General features: G+C 35.1%; 1 protein-coding gene across 2 annotated transcripts in view; it reads left to right on the forward strand.

Moving 5' to 3' along the window:
* The first annotated feature begins 560 nt into the window (after positions 1-560).
* LOC149807394 (ankyrin repeat domain-containing protein 13C-like) overlaps positions 561-23,226 on the forward strand; it is a 113,886-nt gene continuing 91,220 nt past the window's right edge. For both annotated transcript variants that reach the window (XM_089966224.1, XM_089966232.1), the window contains exons 1-2: positions 561-732; positions 15,100-15,141. In XM_089966224.1, coding sequence (XP_089822350.1) covers positions 603-732; positions 15,100-15,141 — 172 coding nt within the window. In that variant the 5' untranslated portion in view covers positions 561-602. The remainder of the gene's footprint in view (positions 733-15,099; positions 15,142-23,226) is intronic.

A 23,226-nucleotide genomic window follows, 5' to 3' on the forward strand; every position in this document is an offset into this window, starting at 1 on the left:
TAGAAACTTGGATTAAGATTTTTCTAAGGTAAACATTTCTATCTTTTAAAATAATTTATTTACCTGGATGATTTTGAAAGATAAATATTAAATTGGTTTTTCTGGGCTGCAAGTTCAAGAAGGTCATGGGTTGGGTCTTTATGTTTAAAGTGAGAAATCACATTAACATATGCGTTTAGAATAGAAATGTGGGATTTTTTTTGTACATTTTATGAATTTTAAGACGATTGTTCTTTCTTCATACAAATTGGATTTTCAACCAAAACAAAACGTGATCCAATGTTTACAGAAACCTTGGGCGACTTCTCCAGATACGTCGGGGCGAATTCTCAATGGTGCGAGTTCTCCACATACCGTTTCATTCATATCCTCATAGTTCGCAGCCTGCTCCATTAAAATTATCACATGATATTTAATCATAATAATCATTAACACTATTTTACATTACGAACTGTGTCCTTTGATCTTGTAACCTATCAAGATTAATGTCCCATAAGCATCAGTGAGAATAATGAATACTCCAGAATATCGGGAATGATGAATCGAACAACACTGTTAAACCTTACATGGAATTCTCCCTCGATAGTAAATAAAATGTAGAAATGGCAGAGGGTATTGAGATCTTATTGCCTGACAAAGACTTTCCTTTGCATGAAGGAATATTTAACAACGACATAAAACGTGTATCGCAGTTGCTGAGGATTCATGATGTCGGACAGAAAGATCCACACGGTAAAATTGCCATTTTTTTTGGCACAACCCCAGCTGTTGTTGAAAAATCGAGCTCCCACATCATCGTTCGTTCATTGTGTGACGAGCATGAGTCAGAAGGGATTATATGCAAGATATTATTAAAGTCTTTTGCGTGCAAAGGAAATCATGCATATTTTTCGTGATTAACAGTATTCATACGATGTTATATCCAATGATGAAATCTAACATGGGGTGGGGGTTGGCTGGAGTAGATTTTTTTAAGTTAATAATAATAATGAGGACTTCGTATAGCGCCTAATCTTTAGAAGCTCTAAGCGCTTTACAACATTAGACAACACCTTTAAGATAAAAAACATATAATGCTATGATTGCACAAACAAACACCATGAAATTAGAAAACATTTTTTAAAAAACATGCTGAGAATATTTAAGGTAGGAAACATTATTCAGTCTTTAAGTTTGTTCTTGCAGTCGAAATAAGTGAGTTTTGAGAGCCCTCTTGAATGTGATCACTGTGTCTTTGTGTCTAAGTTCAGTGGGCAATTCATTCCACGTTGCTGGGCCCTGGTATGCAAAAGAACGCTGTCCATATGACTTGGTTTTCATAGTGGGAATAATGAGTATATGATTGTCAGAAGAGGAGTGTAAGGATCTTGCTGGTGTGTACGCATGGGTGAGGTCAGATAGGTATGTTGGGCTAGAGTCCGACAGTGAAACATAGCACAGAGAACAAATTTTATGTTTGATTCTGGATCGAATGGATAGCCAGTGTAGGGTACAGAGCAGCGGGGAGGTGTGCTCTGGTCATGGTACTCTAAATATGATCCAAGCAGCTGTGTTTTGAACTTTTTGAAGTTTCTGGAGCAGATATTGAGATGAACCAGACATAACTGAGTTACAATAGTCCAGTCTTGAAAGCACTAATGGACATACAAGTGTTTTAGTGGCATCAACTGAAAGATATTTGCGAATTGAGCTGATGTGTCTCAGCTCAAGATATGCAGCCTTGCATATGTTCATGACATGATGGTGCATTGTGAGAGTTCTGTCCAGAGTAACACCTAGGTTTCGTACTGATTGTGAGAATTTAATGTTGGTGTTGCTGATATTTATTGTTTGAGGTAAAGGATGTGAATGAGAACGTCTTTGTGTTGTGATCAGAATGGCCTCAGTTTTATCATCATTCATCTGCAGCTTGTTACATGTCATCCATGATTTCACATCAGAATTGCATCTCTCTACACCTTGGATGGTAGCATCAACTTCAGTTGGGTGGCTTGATTTGTATATTTGAGTGTCATCAGCGTACAATTGGTGAGACACTGGATGATGATCTATGACACTTGAGAGCGACTGAGTGTGCAGAATGAAGAGAACAGGTCCAAGAACAGACCCCTGTGGACTTGAATCACAGTGAATCCATCTATAGTAAAGGTCCTATTGGTCATGTTTATGCTTCTACTCAGTATAAATTTGTTCCTTTAAAATTTAATACAAATTTTATTTAAACAAAGTCTTTTCAGTTCAGATTATTGAATACTCTGAACTTTAACTGTCATCAAAAAACTGCCCAATGAAAATTAATGATCGCAGTGGAATTTTACAATGGTCATAAGTATTAAACTGGGTCAAGAAAAGGGCATGTTGAGTCTAATCATCATAACATATGGTAGTATATGAATTTGTTTATCAAAATGCATAGCCTTCTTTGTGACATCACAGTATGCAATATTCAATCTGGATCGTACTGGATCACACCATGAGTTTGAACTCGTCCAAATATGTCCACATACTTTAACGATCATTTTGCCATATGTACATCTCTGGGCATGTAAATAATGACCTTCCAAAGGATTATGGATGTTTGAGGATCCAAATAAATTGAATAATTGCCATTTAAAAGTATGTAAAATCAAATTCTAAAAGAATGACACCCATTGCTTATATTGTCTTTGTTGAACAACTGCATGACCTGTATGACTTTTACTATAGTTTATATTACTTTGCATTGCATGGGTAACCATGCCATAGGAGGCCTATAGTATAGTAATGGCTGGAGGGATGATTTATCCATTATCAAAAGCCATAGGCTAACAAGTTTGTTCTCCTCATTTTTGTCCTAATATATTTGGTGGCAGTGAACAATTGTGTAAGGTATGATTAAGGCTAGTACTGATATTAGTACCCCTACTTCTTGGATGGGATACTAATTTGAGCCTATATGTATCAGTGGAGCACCAGGCACTTTTTCAGCCTACTGTAAAAAAAAATTATAAACATGTTCCTTATATATACTGAAGAAATTAAATAGTCATCTTATTTATGCCAGAATTGCTGTATATTATTGTACAAATATGTGTAAAATATTTTTTCCCTTCACCCTATATTTTCTTTTGGATCCTACCCCACATTAGTTCATCTAATAACTACTTCTGTTTTCAGCCATGTTATTTCATTTGCCATATAAAGACTTTGCATCCTTCATTGGAAACATAATCATATCATACTAAATATGGTGGACATTGAATAATGTTTCATAGAATAACCAAATATGGTATAGTAAGACTTATTTGGAAAAAGAATTACCATGAGAATCTCATGTTATCTGTCATGGTGGATGAGGAACGGTTTTCAACAGACCACTGATGAAGTGTAATACAGTACATGTAATAGATCATAGGCATTTAGTGAGTGAAGCCAAAGATGAAAGAAGTGACAACCATATATCAGTGTGTTGACCAAAGACAAGCAGTTGATTGTTTTAAGGTTTTAAGGATTTCTTATGTGCTCTGCCTGCGGGGCTGGTAGTACTTACTCTAATTATCGAATCAGACAATGAGTAACTGACACATGGGGGGTTATAGTGTGACCACTTATAGGCAGCAATCACCCAAAACATACTCAAGTATAGAATTATATCAAGTTAAAGGCTTTTGTCAAGTTCATGAAAGTCATGTATGAGTTGGAGTTAAGTTTTTGGCATTTCTTCAGTAGTTTATGAGCTGCATACACAGGTATATGATCCCATGTCAGTTCCTGAAGACACACTGACTCACAGGTCAAAGCCCTTCATTAATATGATGTACAAGACAATTAAGCAGGGTTCTGGCTAGAATTTGTACTGGCTATTGGCAGCAAGGAGATGTACCATTGATTGTTGCAGATTGTTTGTATCTCTTTTTGTTTGTTCAAGTGGACAGTAAATGTATCCTTGTACTCTTGGGGTATAGTTTCATAAGTCCACATTGACTAAAACAGTTCGTTCATATTCTGAGCTATATGTGTGAGCCTCCAGCTTTATAAAATTCTATTGGTATAGTATCTGCTCAAGTTACTTTACCATTTGACTGCAGGTTTAGTGCTTCCTCAGTTTCAATCAGTGATGGGGCAGTTGATCAGTTGCCTGCTCACTGATAGTTGACTGTTGACTGAGGTTGTTGTTGAAGTGTTGTGTCCATTTTTGTTGTATCTTTTCATTGTACCTGAGCAGCACATAGTTTTGAAGATGTTCTGATGACTGTTGCCTGTCTTCAAAGCATCATAGAAGTTCTTTACCTAATTCCTGCCTGCATAGCACTAAATCTCATCAGCCTTGTTGCTCAGCCATCAGTCTAGTAACACTAAGTTTGTTTGGATATACATGTTGATGTTGTTGAAGGCTGCCATATTAGATGATGAAGTGCTGTCTTCCAAACAAGCCTTTTTGGAGCTGCTGTTTCTCATTCATTAATCTCCGAATATATATCAGCATCATTTTTGTAAATGCAGTCTTTATGTTTATATGTGGTGAGATCAAGGGTTCTGGATCAATTCTACTACACATATTCTTAGAAGGATATTTCGTTTTCCTCTGCATTATTTGAGTTTACATGTATTGTTACTAGTTGTCTGCATGGTTATTCTCCGTTACGGATCACTGTCATCTCACCTCTGTTTGCGTGGGTTCGAGTCTTGGATTTGGTCAATGTTGGTATGTGAGAAAGCTTGCCAGTAGCTTCTTGTGGGTCGGTGGTTCTGTCCAGGGTTTTCCAGGGTTCTTCCTCCACCATTAATACTGGCCGCCATGTATAGCCTATCTTGTGCTGAAAAATGGTGTTAAACCCCACAACAACAACAACAACATAGTTATTCAGTAAATGCCTGTTTTATATTCTCCTGTTTTAATTTGGAGACACTGAACATTTCGGGCACTTTTTTTGTTTGTAGTCATCTCCTAAGCGGGATCTGGATATTGAGCTTGTTGACTGTGAACCTCTGGTCTTCCAGCATTGTGCATGGCTCATGCCTTTTGTCACTCAGACATCCAGTTAGCTGTTCTGTAGTCATGGAGAGGCAAGTACTGTGTAGTCAAAATATTTAAACAATCTAACTCTTTACAAATTTTAGCACTACATTCCCAGAATAGGGTGAAAGTAAACTGTACAAAAGGACTGGATTTATAACTTAAACATTTTGTTCCATAAAAAAAACTAAAAAAAACCCCTCACTTATCAAAGAGTCTCCAAGTCCTCAGATCTGACCTTGAAAACCATGACTTTTCACTTTCTCTCATTGATTCAAACACGTCTCATATGTATACTGTGAAAATTCCAAGAAAACTTTTATCAGTCTTCTCAGTATCTTTCATCATAGCATGTCAAAAATGAAAAACATTAAGTTAAATACTGAAGCTGCAAAAACATCTTAAGTATAAAATTAAAAAATGACAGCACAGTTGGAAAAGTAGATGATAATTTAGGTAGTGATTGGTTAATAATGAGAAGGCTGGTGGTTGTCATATAGAGTTCAGTTTCTTTCTGTTTGTCCAATTTGGTTATACAAACTATAGTCTAGTCAGTTATGTATAGTCTAGTCATCCCATTCAGTAACAATTCACACCTAGCTGTGACCAAACTAGAGTTTCTGAATGACATCATCAGCAGCCATATTTTTGGTATGCTGGCAGATTTACCATTGAGTTTTTAAGGTGTTCAGTGTGCCTTGTTCAAAATGGTCCATTTTGGTGGTCACATATAGAAGAGACTGCCAGGCTGACCATTGTCCTGGTAAAATGGGCAGAATATCATCTGCTAGTGACCTTATCGGGAAGCATCTATTGTCTAGTCCTCCCAATATGCAGTAATTCAAACTGAACTGTGAGCAAACTAATCTAGTCATCCCATTATCATAACAATTCACACTGAGCTATGTGCAAACTAGTCTAGTCATCCCATTTCGTAACAACTCACACCTGTGTGCAAAATACAGTCTAGTCATCCCATTATGTAACAATTCACATCTTGCAGTGTACAAACTAGTCTTGTCATCCCATTATGTAACAATTCATATCGAGCTGTTTGCAAACTACAGCCTAGCCATCCCATTATGTAACAATTCACACCTAGCTGTTTACAAACTATTATCTAATCATCCCATTATGTAGCAATTCACACATAACAGTGTGCAAACTACAGTACAGTCATCCCATCATGTAACAATTAACAAAGAGCTGTGTGCAAACTATAGTCTAGTCATCCCACCAAGTAACATTCACACTGAGCTGTGTGTGTGTGTAATTTGGATTTTTAACATAGCTTTAACACTTTTTCAGTCATATCGCTATGACGTCTGCAGCGTGGCAGTTTACAGTGATGTCTAGCACTGGGGCATCGTCACAGACTTGTAGCATGATGTCCCACCCAGTCACATTATCATGACACCAGGCTGACCAGTCATAACACTAACCTTGTAATGCTGAGTGCCAAGCAAGGAAGCTCACACTGAACTGTGTGCAAACTATAATCTAGTCATCCCATTATGTAACAATCCACACCTAGCTGTGTGCAAACTAGAGTTGTCATCCCATTATCATAACAATTCACACCACATTATGTGAAAACGTGTGAAAACTATAGTCTAGTCATTCATTATCATAGCAATTACACTCCTAGCAGGTAACTGTTAAGTGATCCACTGGATCTATTATGCAACAGCTGACTGACAGATGCCACATTCAGTGGAGGGATCAATTGTTGTATATTTTAAGTTCAAAAAGCCAATACAATTCACATATGAATCTTTACAAAAACACTACCTTGTAAAATCTATTTAAAAAGACGTGCATTATATAGTATCTTGTATATGAAACACATAAAATGTAAGTACATTAATTTTAATTCAATTTTGGTAACAATTCTACTGTTATGTTATTCCAGGAAAGTGTTCTATTTAGAAGAAACATCTATTTTACAAGATGCCATGTAATTGAGTAGGCATGTCTGTCTCACTGTTACAGATTTGTGAATCAAACTGTAAATGAATTAATCCTCATTCTGACCTACTTCTAGGTGTGACAGTGAGAAACATATTAGGGTATATTCAACTGTCAAGTTTCAAGTCTTCATCAGCAGTGCTGCAAGAAATTAATCTTAACTACATGCAGGGTAATGTGACTTTAGACTGTACATTCCTTAATTGTTTGAGGTTAAAATCAGTCAAAACTCAGTTAACAAGAAAAAGTGTGTATATTATCTTTCTTGACATGGTTTTTAGAACAAACAATACATTTTACTAGTATTAGGATATCCTGATTTGCTATTACCAGAAAGTGAAAATTATGTTGCTAACAGTGCCAGATTACCAAATAGGCAGAGTAGGCACCGGCCTACGGGCCCTGAAAAAATGGATCAAAATAATATTGATAAAACACATTAGGAGATAATTGTGGGGGTGGGGGTGGCCAAGATTTTCACTGCCTAAGGGCCTCCACAGGGTTTAATCAGGCACTGGTTGCTAACTGAATCTATAATTTTCTTTATAGTGGACATGTTCTGTCTGGTGTAACACTACAACAATGACTGAAGGAATGATAAGAAATAAAGCTGGCTCAAATGCAACAGATGGACATATGTGAACTGGAATTAAAACAATTACCAAACTTAATTTATATACATTTTTGGTGTCTTTAGATATAAAAGAATGCTAATCAAGATCATCAGTTATACAAATGCCACTCCTCTGGACTATTCGGTCTTATTGATAATCCAGTGTAACATGAATATATGATTTGTTCTCTATAAATTCAACAGGCATCTGGACAAAAAAATATTAACCAATGGGTCCTGATAACAGATATATTACTACACTTTTTATATGATCAAACATGGATGTCAGTATCTTTTTTTTATAGTACTAATTAGTGTAATGAATTGGTTACAATTTTATGATTATCCATCAGTTTGCTGATGAAACAAAGATCAATTAAATAATTAATTTGCTGGATGTCTTACAAAATCTGAGGCTATTCAAATAGCTTAAGGTCTGATACAACAGGAAACAGAAATGAATTTTGGCCACAAGTCACTACAAAAATCATCCCTAATTGATCATCTCAATGAAAGTGACCAATACTTGACTACATCTTTAAATTGGAAATGCAATAAAAGAAAGTCTACATTTATTGGAAGTTTAGTATTCAATGCTTTGAAAACAAAACTTAAATATGACTCCTCACAGAAGATGATAATTCTAGGGTTGAAAAAAAGCTCAAGTACATATTGTTCTGTAACAAGCTCAAGTATATGGTTTAATTTAAATTTTGTGTTTAATTTTGTCAGTGATTGAGGGTTGTGTATAGTTTTTGCATACCTCATTTTTGTCATATTTTAAGTAGTAATCATGATGTTTACTAGAATTTGAGTTTAAGGGTTAGTGGAATTTTCTTTGGCATTAGTTTTACAGACAACTATATTGCAACAAAGGTCATGATATATGTATAAATACAGGTTTGATAAACAATTATTCATTATGTTTAATGATCAGTCTATGGAATCATTTAAAGCTGTATTCAGATATGATTTGATAGAAATTATTTATTTAAATTATTCACTGGAATTACAAAGTCCTCATTGACTTTTTAGACTAAAACTATTTTGGGATCATTGAGAACTCATTCAAATAAATTGTGGGTTGTATCATTATGGTACATCAGAACATTAAAGACTATATAAATTCATTTGGAACATTACATACTTTTGGATTTGTTATAAGACATTTAGGATTATTTCGGATTTAATTCACGATACTGTAAGTGTCTCTTAAATTTTCACTTTGTAACTTAGAGAAATAAATTACTTGATCATCTTATGATGCTTGTTGGTTTATCTTTTTTTCTGTTACATTGTTTAAGACCAAGAGTTATAACAATATATATACATGTCAAGGAACTACCAGTTCATAATCTTTTCTCCGCGCACCTACTATTCTATAATACTTTAACTCTATTTTGCATAAGTAAACAACTTCTGAATACAGACATGCAGACATATAATCTTCTAACAGCTCTCTTACTAATAATTAAAACTGGTTTTGTCTCATCTGCTTCACTTTTATACAGTTTTAATACTCTTTCTTAAACATGTTACCTATTTTAAAAGGACCATAAAATGTCAAAATTTCACCTATAAATGTAAAATCTAATTAGATGATTCTCATGGGAAATAAGCCTACAAACGTTAGTCACTCTGTACAAAGGTTTTTGGTTCATTCCTGCCCTTGAGCAGTTTCTCCGGGTAATCTGAAATCAGAATCTATCAAGGGAGTTGCATCACTCAGCAATTTCTCATAACATATGGACATATCTATGAAGGGGTTGTGTTACAGTAAAAATGCAGAGAAATATACAACTATTTTCATTAAAAATAAAATTATAGAAAATGTTGTCAGTGAAACTATGTATGATCCTATCTCTGCTTTTTGTAATTTTTATGACAAAATATAATTCTGATACAAACTTGACTCCATGCCATGTTTTGAGGAGAATATTGTAATATAATATTTGAACAGAAGTGATTATCAACTGCTATCCATACTTGAAGATTTTGCTTAAATTTCAAAAAGCAGTTATTAAAAGGATAAAATATTAATTTATACGATGTGTGAAAAGTTTGAAAATGTGTGGTTGTCCATGGGCAACCAGCTTTGAAAACTGCATCTCTTTTTTGGGTCTGTATATAAAAGTCTTGTTATTGCTTCTCCTTCAGGATGAAAAGGCATATACTGTACCTGAAGACTTATTATGATGTTTAGCTATCTAATTGGTCCTGAATCAGAATGGTTAGGATACTGCATCAGATAACGCAGCCAATTTAAAAATATTTTTATTGCTCAAGAATATTCTTGTTTTTAGCTCCACTGGTCATACACCAGAAGATAATATGGAATCACATATTGTACATTGTCCACCATCTGTCGTACATTGTACATCATCCTTTCATTCATTAGCACAAGTTTGTTATTGCTACTCCTAACCTACTTAAAGGTTTGTGATGAAACTTCACACACATATCCATCTCATAGTCTAGTTTGTCCTAATTAAAAATGGTTCTACTCAGACATCTAAAAAGACCACAGCAATGACCAGTTTGAAAATCTTCTTGTCACTGCTTCTCCTGAGAAGGTACGTAAATCAGCCTGTGTTTTGCACTACAAGATGTCTTTTGATGTCTAGTTGATCCTAAAGGAAAATGTTTCTGATCTTTTCATGGGAGCCAACTTGAAAATCTTGTTATTGTTATTCCCCTTGAATGGAAAGTTATATTAACTTTATTGTCAAGATTTACTTTTTATTATGTCTTTTTGGTTAAATTGGTTAAGATCTGATTCCAATGTGGCTGTAAAGGCAGCCATCATGAAATTTTGTTATTGCTAAATCTTGCTTAACCAAATGACCACTCCAGTGGCCTAGTGGTTAGAGCGTCCGCCTCGGATGCGGGAGGTCGTGGGTTTGATCCCCGGCTGAGTCATACCAAAGACTTACAGAAATGGTACTAACAGCTGCCTCGCTTGGCGTTCAGCATTAAGAGGTTAGTGTTAGGACTGGTTGGCCTGGTGTCAGGATAATGTGACTGGGTGGGACATCATGCTACATGTCTGTGGCATGATGCCCCAGTGCTAGACATTACTATAAACTGCCACATTGCAGACATCGTAGTGATATGACTGAAAAATTGTTAAAGCTACGTTAAAAATCAAAATCACATCACATCACACCTGAACCAAATGTCTTCATGATATGCAGTTTTCAATTGGGACTTTTTATGATGGTCCTAGAAAAAATGAAGATGCTTAGATATCCAGTCTGGCTTCCACATTCCACTTAAAAATCTTGTTATTTGTTACTCCTTCTGAATGGATGATAATATAAACTTTGGGTTTTGACTAAAAGACTTCTTGTGATGTCTAGTTATTCCTAAATGAAAAATGGTTCTGATCTAATATTGATTATAGCTACAACGGCAGCCATCCAGAAAATCTTTTATTGGTACTTACCCAGAATGTATGGTCATATCAACACCAGAAGACTTATTATAATATCTGGTTAGTCTTATAGAAAATGGACATCTTTTATGACTGATAAAGTGACTATGTGCCTTGAAGATCTTGTCATTGCTATTCCTTCTTGATTTAAAGTCATGTTAACTTGAGTTTTTCATGGAAAGATTTCATATGATGTCTACCTGTACTTGGTCTTAATTCAAAATGCTGCTGATCTGTCATCAGCTGCGATTGCCACAGTGACAGATTTGAAAATCTTATTTCTTAAAAATGTCAGAAATGGTTTCAACAGTCAGTGGTTGAAAAGAAGAAATGGCCTCATCATTTATTCATGGAAACTCTTTAAAGTCAGTAGTGTATTAGCCCCTTTAAGTGGCAGAAGAAAGAATTGATGGCCATTACAGTTAGTTTTATTTGTGTACACTATTATTTTATATTGATCATTCTTGAATGGTCAATATTGGCATTGACAGATAGATGCAAGATTTTGTTGACAAAATATACTATCATTGCTTCTTTTGTTTAGCCTTTAATAGTAATTGTTTGTAGATGTGACATCTATTCAGAGCATTCAATATAAGTCATAGCTGAAACACTATGATATGGATCAGCAAATAATATATATACTTGAAAATTGATCCAGAGTTCTTTATGAGCATATTTAAGAGACAGAGGGAAAATTGATCCAGGTTCTTTATGAACATATTCAGGGGGTCTGTGAAAATTGATCCAGGTTCTTTATGAACATATTCAGCAGTCAGCATGAAAATTGATCCAGGGTTCTTTATGGACATATTCAGGGGTCAGTTGGAAAATTGATCCAGGTTCTTTATGAATATATTCAGGGGTCAGTTGGAAAATTGATCCAGTTTCTTTATGAATGTATTCAGTAGATCATCAAATGCATGATCCGAGGATAAACATAATGATCTAGAGAAAAAATTGCATTTTGGCGGAATGTTTTGTCTAAGTAAGAAATTGCAATGGGTTCACTACTAAACAGAATGCATGAATACAGGGAATTCTGTTGTGATGAAAAATATTACAACTGGGAAAAAAAGGTTTGGTGAGATCAGTGTCAGGTTTTTAAAAAAGTGTGGAATTTTTCGAAAAGGTATAAATAGTAAAGGGAAGAAACATAACTACCAGTATTAGTGTTGTAATATTGTACACATGCTAGCTCATATTTTTTTGAAAATGTATTCCCAAAATAAATGGTGATTTCAGGAGAATACAGGATATTATGATTGTATTTTGAACCACATTGCCTGCTGTATGTTTTTATGGAAAACTGATTGAAACCAAGCAGTAAGAAGGGTGTTGAAAAATCTCAGTTTCAGGAAGATAAAAAAATTACTGATTAACATTTTAAATATTTTAAAAGTTTAAATCCATCTAGTTTTTAAAAACATGTTGCTGTACATTCTTACTTTATGACAATACAATATACACTGAATATCATGAAATTCGATGAGACATTGTTTGAGTTCAGGTGTGCACTCTTAGTGTGAAATTTTGTAAATACAGGATCAGGTTTCATAAAAACAGTAAACAAACATGCCCCTTTAAAAACACACAGGGTAAAGAAAGACTACCAGCCAGGCTGGATCTCCCCAGAAATTTTAGATGCAGTAGACAAAGAGACCAACTAAAGTCTGTAGGAAATCAAGTTAAATGTAGAATTTAGAGGAATAAAGTTAATAAAATGATATGACAAGCCAAACAAGTACACTACAGAAAATTGCTGGATGAAAATAGAAATAACCCAAAAGCTATCTGGAGAGTTTTTTTTATCCTGCAATCATGAGGACATATATACTGATAATCAAACTGACATCAAAATATTTTTAATGACTTTTTTGTTCAAATTGCTGAAAAAAATTAAAGAACCCAGAACTTCATCTGATCATTTGGAACTCAGAAATGTTTGTGCTAAAAAATACCAAATAAATATAAAGTTTGAAATTCCTGAAATGAGTCCTGAATTTGTGTTGAAATATATTTTAGAAAATGGATGATTGTAAAGCTACATGACTTGATATGATTGGACCTGAGTTACTAAAGGTAGTTGTACAGGCAGTAGTAGAGGAGTATATCTTTCTTTTGCAATGAAAGTATTAGGTCTAATAAAATTTCCACAGACATGGAAAACTGCCAAGGTACAGACCCATCTTTATCCTTCCTTTTCCTTCCAGATTACTAGAAAAACATGTACAGGATTCTATTCTCAACTATTTTAACACTGATGATCTTATTCATGATAGTTATTCTGGCTTTTGACAGAATCACTCATGTGAAACTGCACTTACATTTTTTGACTGATAAATGGCTGAAATCATTAGATAGAGGAGAAATGGTAGGAACCATTGTGGTCAATTTTCGTAAAGCTTTTGATCTTGTAGACCATGAAACTTTGCTTGAAAAACAAAATATCTCTCAATGCAATGAAAACTTCCTAAACTGGTTTAGTTCTTACTTGATAGAGTAAAAAAGTATCTTTAAATGGTCAACTTTCTAAAAGTAAAAATATTAATAGTGGAGTACCACAGGACTCTATCCTTGGACCTCTGTTCATTCTATTTATCAATAACTTACCTCTTAAGATAGGAACTTCAGATTCTTCCACTGACCATTAAGACTATGCAGATAATACTACACTGTCTGAGATAGGTAAAACCAAAACTACTTGAAAATAATTTACAAGATGCTCTCAACAGACTTAAAGTATGGTGCAAGGAAAACTGTATGATCATAAATACAGAAATAACAAAAACCCTACTAGTTACAACACAACAAAAATGAGTAAGACTAGATAGTGACAAATTCCAGGTTCAGTTTGACAGTGCGAGCCCTTATATGACCTCATGAAAAATTTGTTTTGGTGTTTTCATAAATAACAATCTTACATGGTCTGTTCACATTAAACATGTTTCAAGAAAGGTTAATTCTTATATTTGGCTACTGAAGAAAATCAAAATGTACATTCCTCTTCAGTATAGGGTCATCTTTTATAAAAGTTATATTCAGCCATATCTGGACTAATGTAATTTGGGGTAATACCTATTATTCAAACATGACAACACTTTTAAGACTCCAAAAGAGGGATTGCCATTTAATTCTAGATCAGTGTATTGGCAGTTTCCAGGATGCAGTGAATAATATAAAGATTTTAACAATACATGAAAGAATATTCTTAGCAAGGCCAAATTGATGTATAATGTATCCAGAAAAGCCATTCCTGTATATCTAAGCAATACCTTTCACCAAAGAGATGCTGATGGTACTCCAAATGTAAGGTCCATAAGAAGTAAAAATTACATTTTAACAAAAGCCAAAGAAGGAATTGTTTAAATGAAGTTTTCAATATACTGGTCCACTGGTATGGAACAACGTTCCCAGTGACATAAGGCAGGCTCCTACCATTTCTTCTTTTCATAATCAATGTCTCAAATGAATGAAATCTTACGACAATTGAACAGTTCTAGCAGTGCAAATAATGCCTGCTTTTCTGTACTTTTGCATCATTTTAACAGTTGAATTTTTCAATGCAGGATGATATTTTATATGTGTTTATTTGTTCACAGATGCCTGTGCATATGTTCCAGGCTTGATATTTTGATTTAGTGTCGACCCTGATTTTTCACATCATATACTGTATATATCGTACATAACAGCTAGAAGGCCTGCAGGTAGATTAGTTCTGTAACTAACTGAGTTACCTTCTCTAAATAAAGTCATTATTATTATTATTATTATTATCATAGGCTCTTTTGGGGTTATTATTTGATTTTGAAGTTTGCTGCATGTTTAAAATCTTATCTTACATATTTAGGTTTATGAAATCTTTTGCACTTATTTCTTTTAAGACAACAAAGTGTTCAGAGGTTTTTACCATTGCTTTTAATTATTTTGCCTATTTTTGGCTAGATTTTAATATATATTTATACTCAACAGTGCTGTTTGAGCATAAATGTAATTTGGTTTTTTTAAGAACATCCATTATAATATAGAAATTGTTATGCTTAAAATATTGAAGACGTTAACTAGAATCTGAAATTTCTTCTTTTTCAGGTAACACACCTCTTCATTTGGCAGTTATGCTGGGCAGAAAAGGTAAGTTTTGATTAATTTTTGTTACCTTTTGTTTTTCGTCATATTTTGATTAAATAATCTAGGCACAGTCTGACTAGCGTGATCATTCGCATGGTGACATTAAAACTGATCTGCTGTTGTTCAGTTTTAAATACAAGTAACCTCAGGAGGAGAGACAGAATGACCTAGATCACTAGAATTTTTAGCGCAATATTGGTTCTTTAGTTGCAAATCTATTGTGTCTGCCCATCTTGTCTGCATGCAAGGTACAGCATTAAGAGGTGTGTGTTAGGACATGTCTGCAGTATGATGCCCCAATGCTAGACATCACTATAAACTGTCACTCTGCAGACATCGTAGCAATATGACTGGAAAATTGTTAAAGCTATGTTAAAAATCCAAGTAACACACACACACACACACACATTTCACAATTGAAATTTGAAAGTGAACTTAATATTTTTCTATTTTTCTTATAGTGATGAATATCGTTTGTGGGGCCCCGAGTGGCCGAGTGGTCTAAAGCGCTCACCGTTCCGGATCACTGCCATCTCACCTCTGTCTGCGTGGGTTCGAGTCCAAGGCTCGGCTAGCGTGGGTATGTGGGAAAGCCTGCCAGTAGCTTCTTGTGGGTCGGTGGTTCTTCCCTGGGTTTTCCAGGGTTCTTCCTCCACCAGTTATACTGGCCGCTATGTATAGCCTATCTTGTGCTGAAAATGGCGTTAAACCCTAGAACAACAACAACAACAACAATATCGTTTGTTGAATAGAAGGAACAAACTTTTTAAAGTATATCACCGTGTTATTATGTCCACAGTTTGCAGTTTTATCAGGGTTAATGAACAGTCATAGACATCAGCTCTTAGTTCCCACTTAAAATTGACATGATTTATTATTCTTTATATGATTGATTAACATAAGTTTAATAGATTGAAAACTTGCCATACTGTATTAAGTAAAAGCAGGCTCTTTACATGGCTTTATACAGGATCTGTATGACTTTAATGAAACATATGCAGCCATATATACTCAGTATAAGGTCCCATATAAAGCCCAGTATAAGGCCTCAAAGCCCTGTACAAGGTCACTAAAAATGCATTGTATTATGCCTGGCATGCCAAGCTTAGATGTTTTTAATTCATTACACAAGGTAGAGGCAATAAAAGTGAATTTAAGTGTTGGAACATTGAACAAGGTTTAGAAATGATAACTTTTTTCAATGGTTGTGATTCTGTTTAATGTTAACCTATATGTCTTGACATATTATGTTTACACATTTGTTCAGACTCAGACAAGTGCTCCAGTGGCCTAGTGGTTAAAGCGTCCGCGTCAGAATTCGGGAGGTCAAGGGTTTGAACCCTGGCCAAGTCATAACAAAAGACTAGTAAAAATGGTACTAACAGCTGCCTCTCTAGGCGCTCAGCATTAAGAGGTTATTGTTAGGAATGGTCGGCCTTGTGTCAGGATAATGTTACTGGTTGGGACATCAAGCTACATGTCTGTGGCATGTTGCCCCAGTGCTTGACATCACTATAAACTGCCACATGGCAGACATCATAGCGATATGACTGATTTTTTTATAAAGTTATGTTAAAAATCCAAATCACACACACACTCAGACTCAGACATTGGTGATATGCGTAGAAATATTGAGGTCCACATTGGTAAACAAACACTTGTGATAAGGATATTGTTATACAACTTTGACTTATCTCAACACATTTTCATAACTGGTCATAAAAAGACTAATTAAATAGTTATGTGAGATAAGGATGATGGTATCAAGATCTATGCATACAGAGTTGATAGACACAGAATAGCAAGATGGAAGTTGATTAATATAAATGTTACATAATTGGTATTTTCTCATTGGCTTGGTTATATATCAGGATGATTCTGTTGTATTAATAATGGCACCTGGCAGCCCAAGTTTTCATTGGCACCCCAGAAGTTATATTTTGAAATATTCAAATTGAAAGTTAATCAGTTCTGCTTGCCTGAACTTTTCATTCCTTCTATTCATTTTATTGTATGAATTACAAGAATGGAACTGTAACTGGACATTTTTCCTCACCAGAAGCCATTATAATCATACAGAAGCTTGGAACTTCTTTAGTGCATTAAATCATAGTAAGTCAGTGTCCAAGCTGAACCCTAATATCTGGATGAAAAAATGTCTCTGTAGCCAGAATATGCAATGCTGGTGAAAATGGAGTGAAGTTGGTGTAGAAAGTTCAAAACTGTTAATTTAGACTAATGATTTTGCAGTGTTTTCATCTCAGATTATTAAAATGATAATGAAAAGTTTTGAAAATTTATAAAAATATTTAAATTTTTCTGATTTTTGTTCATGATGGTTGTTGTATGATAAACAGTCACCCTCTTAAAATATCGGCAACATTTTCCATGATAGTAGAAGCCCTTTTTACAGTTGAGGATGATGAAATATTTTGATAAAATTGTTCATTTTGTTAGTAATGGACCTAGATATATCTATTGATCCATACTTTTCTTCAGATTAGACAACACAGATTCAATTTTTCACTTTTTTTTATGTTACCTGAGTTTTGGGTGGGTATTTTTCACATAGCAATGAAATTTTCTGGTATGTATGATTATCAAATTAGCACCAGAACTTAACTGCAGAACATAAGAGCTCTTCTTCTGTTTCCACCTTCCTCTTTCAACAGAAAATTGACACAAAAATTGATGTCTTACCTTAATTATTAATACATTGTATTGAAACAGTGGGTGCAGAGGTATTATCATGAAATCTATGCAGGTGAAATACTAGACTTCCATGTCATTGTGCCACCTCAGTTGCCGTCTGGTATAGACCCTGTATGTACTGGGATTCTCCAGCATACAAAAAACCAATGAGAGCAGAAAGCTCCCTACTTCCAAAGTGACAGAGATATTTCTTCCATAATTAGAAAAAAAACATTAATGGTTGATAAACACATTTTGTGCTTTGAATTGTTTATATTCAACACAAGGCCAGAGATTCATGTGCCACAGTATGCTTTGTCTAGTGTGAAACACTAAATGACTTTCTAGTGAACCAGTTCAGGTGTTTTATGACATTAATTCAAGCTTTTTGATTGAAAATAGAATATTCTTTTAATAGTGTTAAATATTCTGGTTTGTTGACTTTTGTCAGCTTGGTAAACATTCTGCAAAGAATCCTTTTCTTTAAAACACAGAAATTCAGTTTGATATGAAAGTAGCTAATGGTTCCATATGAACATAAGGCACTATTATTCCATTAATACATGTAAGTACATAATTATTATAATGCTGCCTTTTTATATTATGTTACATGAATAAATAGATAAATTTGTTTCTACTACCACTGTTATTTAAAAAGGCAGCTTCTCTACAAAACAAAAGGACCATTGTTAAATTTTGGTGTGTCATATAAATTTTTGTCTGATATAAAAGGACATCTAAAATTAGATTACAACAGACAATTACAGATACATGTAATGAGGCTTAGTAGGTTAGGAACCGTAAGTACTTTTGTTAAAAAGTTCCCCAAAATACTCATTTTGCAATGAAAAATTCCCAATTTTTTATTAGGGGCCCCCAATGTTTTATTGTTGGAATGATAGCTGCATATTCTTTTTCAGTCACAGTGGCTCAAGTCTGGTTGTATGGCCCTTGCTGTTACAGTTTGTAACTATATAGTACACTTAAACCTCTTCAGAAAAGATGCTTGAGATACCACCAGATTTGGTTCTTTCTGAACATGTGTCTTTTATATGAAGGTGAAAAAGCCCCCTCCATTTTTCAGTTCTGACCCTAGCACTTTCCTCTCACCAAATTTCCACCAAAAAGGTTTCCAAAATTAATTTGTGCATCTAAATTGAGCTGGTTTCTAGCCCAGTATTTGAAGTGCTTAGTTCATCATATATTCTAATCACACAAACACACACGCGCATGCACACACACACACACACACACACACAGTGATTAAAGCACTTGCCTGAATTACTGATAACTGCCAGTTCACACCTCTGTATGTGTGGGTTGGAGTCTCAGCTTGGCCAATGTATGTGAGAAAGCTGCCAGGAGCTTCCCATGGGTTGGTACTTCTCACTGGGGTTTTCTCTGGTTCATCATCCATCAGCTATACTGGCCACCATGTATAACCTATTTTGTGCTGAATAATGGTGTTTAACCCCCAAAAGTGGTATTAAACCAAAAACTACAACAACATACACATATGTACATATACATGAAAGAGTCCTGTACCTTAGTAGAAGTAAATGTGCTATTTCTGTATTGAATAGATCACTTTTGAAATAGGTATAATTTGAGCTATCATAATTGGTGTGTGGGTAGATACCTTGTACAAAAGGGTAACCATCATAATCTACCGGTTGCTTTAAAGATAAACCTAGACCTGTGTTGACTACATTCACAAAGAAAAATGTGACATGCTTTTTGATTGGTTGAAATAACCAGGGCCTAGGAGCCTCAGGCTCTTGAAGTGGTCTGGGCCTCTCTCATCCTCTGAAGGGTCCTGGTCTCAGTTATTCAAAAAGTAGTTATTCTGGGAATTTTTAGCTTTTTCATTGCAATGGGTACTAAATTTAGCTCTAGATTACTTAAAGTGGCAGGCTTGAATCTGCCATGATTTATCAAAATTGCGCTTGCTGATGACACTATCTCTAGCCATCTCAGAGGAAAAGCGTGCCCATCTTCCCCTTCCTGTATATTTTCAAAACTTTTGCAGAAATGAGTACATTTTCCATTGATGAGAAATGCAAAATTTACTAATTTTCTTACATGCACTCGGAAAACTGCACACCAGTTACCAAAATACATTTTTTGTTTACCATTTAGGACACAGTGATCCATTCATTACATTGTATTATTGTTGGGAGTCAGTGAGATCATGTCTGTGAGACACTTTATTGTAACAGAATGGTAGAAAAGTAAAGCAAACTTTAATGTTACATTGAAAAGTTTCATATTTGAACTTAATATCAATATAGATTTTATATGGCCATGTGTAGCATAGCTTGTAAAATCATATAATTAAAATAAGGTTGTGTGGAAACATCCACTTTTTTGTTTCGAATATTTGTGTTGTATGGGGCACATTTATATAGATCTCACTGATACATGATATGCCATATTTACTTGCTTATACGTCAAGTCTGACTGCAAGCTGCAGAGACCCAGATCTGCTGCCTCATAATGTGCCAGCAGACCTGGGTCTGTATAGTTTGTTAGGAGTAATCATTAGGACAAACAACATAGACCCTGATCTGCAGGTCTATTATACCACTGCAGATCAGGATCTTTATTGTTTGCAGTTTGACTTGACTTATAAGTGAGTATATATGGTACAAGAAAAGAATAAGATCCCCAATGGTTAACATAAGGTAGCACTGACTAGTATTTGTATGATCTGCAGTAAGGTAATGTTATGATTGAAGTCATTTTGTTACCATGTCAAGAAAGCATGATTTCATTTTATATGCACATATGCGATGATTCTAGTGCAGAAACACATTAGTGATTGGATGTTTTTTATTTATTAAGTTTTGGCTAACAATGTCCATGGGTAGCTGCCCATTTTCTATTACTGCATATACTCACTTATAACTCGAGTCTAGTTGCAAACAGCAAAGATCATGATCTGCCATAGCATAATGTGCTTGCAGATCAGGGTCTATATTGTTTGTTTTACTGATTACTTTAGAAACAGTTTGCAGTTGGACTGTTCTTGTGTGTTTTCCATCATTGGTAGTGAATGTTTTTGTGTGAAATTGGTCCTTTCATGGTCCATTAAAGTAGTACACGTATCTTTGATACAATTATCACCTCCTTATATATAAGATATTTCCAGTTTTGTTTAGTACAAGTTCTTTATGGGGTTTAATTGTGAAGTTGTAGGGAGAGGACTTGATATGACTGTAAAGAGGGTAATCAGAGAAAGCTCAGCTTTGTCGTGCACCATCTTTTTACTGATTCTGTTTAATTTTGATAGCTACAAGCTTTAAATTTGAGAGAGTACATCTTTGAACACAGCAGTTAACCATAAATTGTTTAGTGCTACCTATGACAAATTTGAGTCGAGGTGAAAATTATAAGCAACAATGTGTCCATATTGTCAGAAGGAGTTGTTTGCTCTTTTTGTGGAGTACTTGAATCCTAGATTGGGACTCGAGTCCAAGATGTACCCAACGTTTAATCATATACTTGAGAACTTGCTGCAGCACTTACATATACACTAACATTTGACTCCCATCCGAACTGCCTTCACCTACTTCTACACCTTTACATGCACCTCCACCCCCTTCACTGTAAATACCCATCCTCCTAGGCTCCTACCATTCTGTGCATCCATAGTTGTAACCATCATGCAGATCCAGTGCTGTGTTATAGTTGTCCGTTGTACCATATGATAGGGAATGTTTACTGGATGAAATAATACACCAAAGCATCCAATTCAGTATATATGATAAGAAACAATGGTATGGAAATCAATAATACTTGGCAAGGAAGAAGCCATTAAAACATCAGGTTTGTCATTCAGATAATCATCTTGTTTTAAATGTTGAATTGCACATGAGGGAATTTATAATTTTCTTTTTATTCATTTGGTATTGCCGTTACCACAACTTGTTCAGTATGAGGAACACTGAAGATAAACAGGGAATCTTTTATGGCAAAAATCTATTGCATTTACATGTATCTGAATGCATAATTGGCAATATGAATTAAATTTTCATTTGTATTAAATGTACTCAACTGTGTATGTGAACCAGCAGATCTAGGTGTACACTGTTTACTTTAAATCATAACTTGAATGAACTGTATAGACCCTGATATGCTGGTGCATTCTTGGATGGCAGATCTGGTTCTGTGCTGTTCCTGTTGGATGTGCATTATACCTGGACAAACAGGAGAAGTCAGAATATTTCTCTTTTTGATGACATTTTAACTAGAGACCGACGAAAATTCGGTTTCGGTTTTGGTTTTGGCGCCAAAAGTTGGCAAATGGCCTCTTTCGGCATAGTTTCTGTTTCAGCCAAAGCCAATAAGTTAGCTTTCGGTTTCGGCCGAAACTGATATTGACTTTCGGTCATCAGCCGAAGATCTATTTTAACTTTCAGAATGCAACACTAGTGCTCCATCTATTACTCTGCTTGTCGGCCGGTCAGTTGGCGCTAGGCAATTCTAGGCACTGTTGCATTTCAGTCTACTCGTGTGTTGAATACAGAGATTTCGAAGTCTGACAATATTGATAATTTCAGTTAGTTAAACTGTAGCGAGTTAATCTGTGTGAAGTAGAAAATTGAAGTTAATAATAAACGGATTAGTTAATCACCGCAAAGAATGTCGAAAAATGCGGTGTGTGATTACATCACAAAAATCGGTTCTGATGCAAGCTAGGCGCAGTGCAAAGAATGCAACAAACTGTTATCACTTGGCAGCGATAAACCAAAACTTCAGACAGTTTCAGACTTGAAAGGTCATCTGGCCAGATGCCACACAGAGCTCCATGGTACGTATCTCAAGAGGTCCATGAACGACGGAGCAGAGCGTGCCTCGAAAAAGATGATGATGGAAGAGAAAGTGACTAAACCTGCCTTACCGAATTTTGTGCAGTCATCCTTGACATCAGTGGTCGAGAGCAGAATGGTCTGGCCTGGTGACCACGTTTCAGTTCAGAGAATTGATAAGTGCATCATGGACCCCTGATCGTTGTCGACATGTTACCCTACTCAGTTGTTGCAGTGTAGCATTGCATCATGACCCAGGCCTATTTAATAAATCTTGAGTTTGGCAACTTCAGTTTATCTTTCGGTTTTGGTTTCGGCCGAAGGTGTAGTTAAACTTTCGGTTTCAGCTTCGGTTTCGGCCAAAAGTCAATTATAACTTTCGGTCTGGTTTCGTTTTCGCCCAAAAGCAGAAATTTAGTTTCGGTCAGCCTCTAATTTTAACGAGACTTCAATCTGTGCCAACATAACATGCCAAATTTTTTAATAATCTTGTTGAATTGTACACCTGGAAACTGGCTGCTTTCTTTCACAAATATACACACTGCTTTTTATATTAGAATCTGAACAGTGTTTTGACATGAACTTA

This window comes from Sinohyriopsis cumingii, chromosome 1 (genome assembly GCF_028554795.1).
Source record: "Sinohyriopsis cumingii isolate HCF-2022 chromosome 1, ASM2855479v2, whole genome shotgun sequence".
NCBI classification, from domain to species: domain Eukaryota; kingdom Metazoa; phylum Mollusca; class Bivalvia; order Unionida; family Unionidae; genus Sinohyriopsis; species Sinohyriopsis cumingii.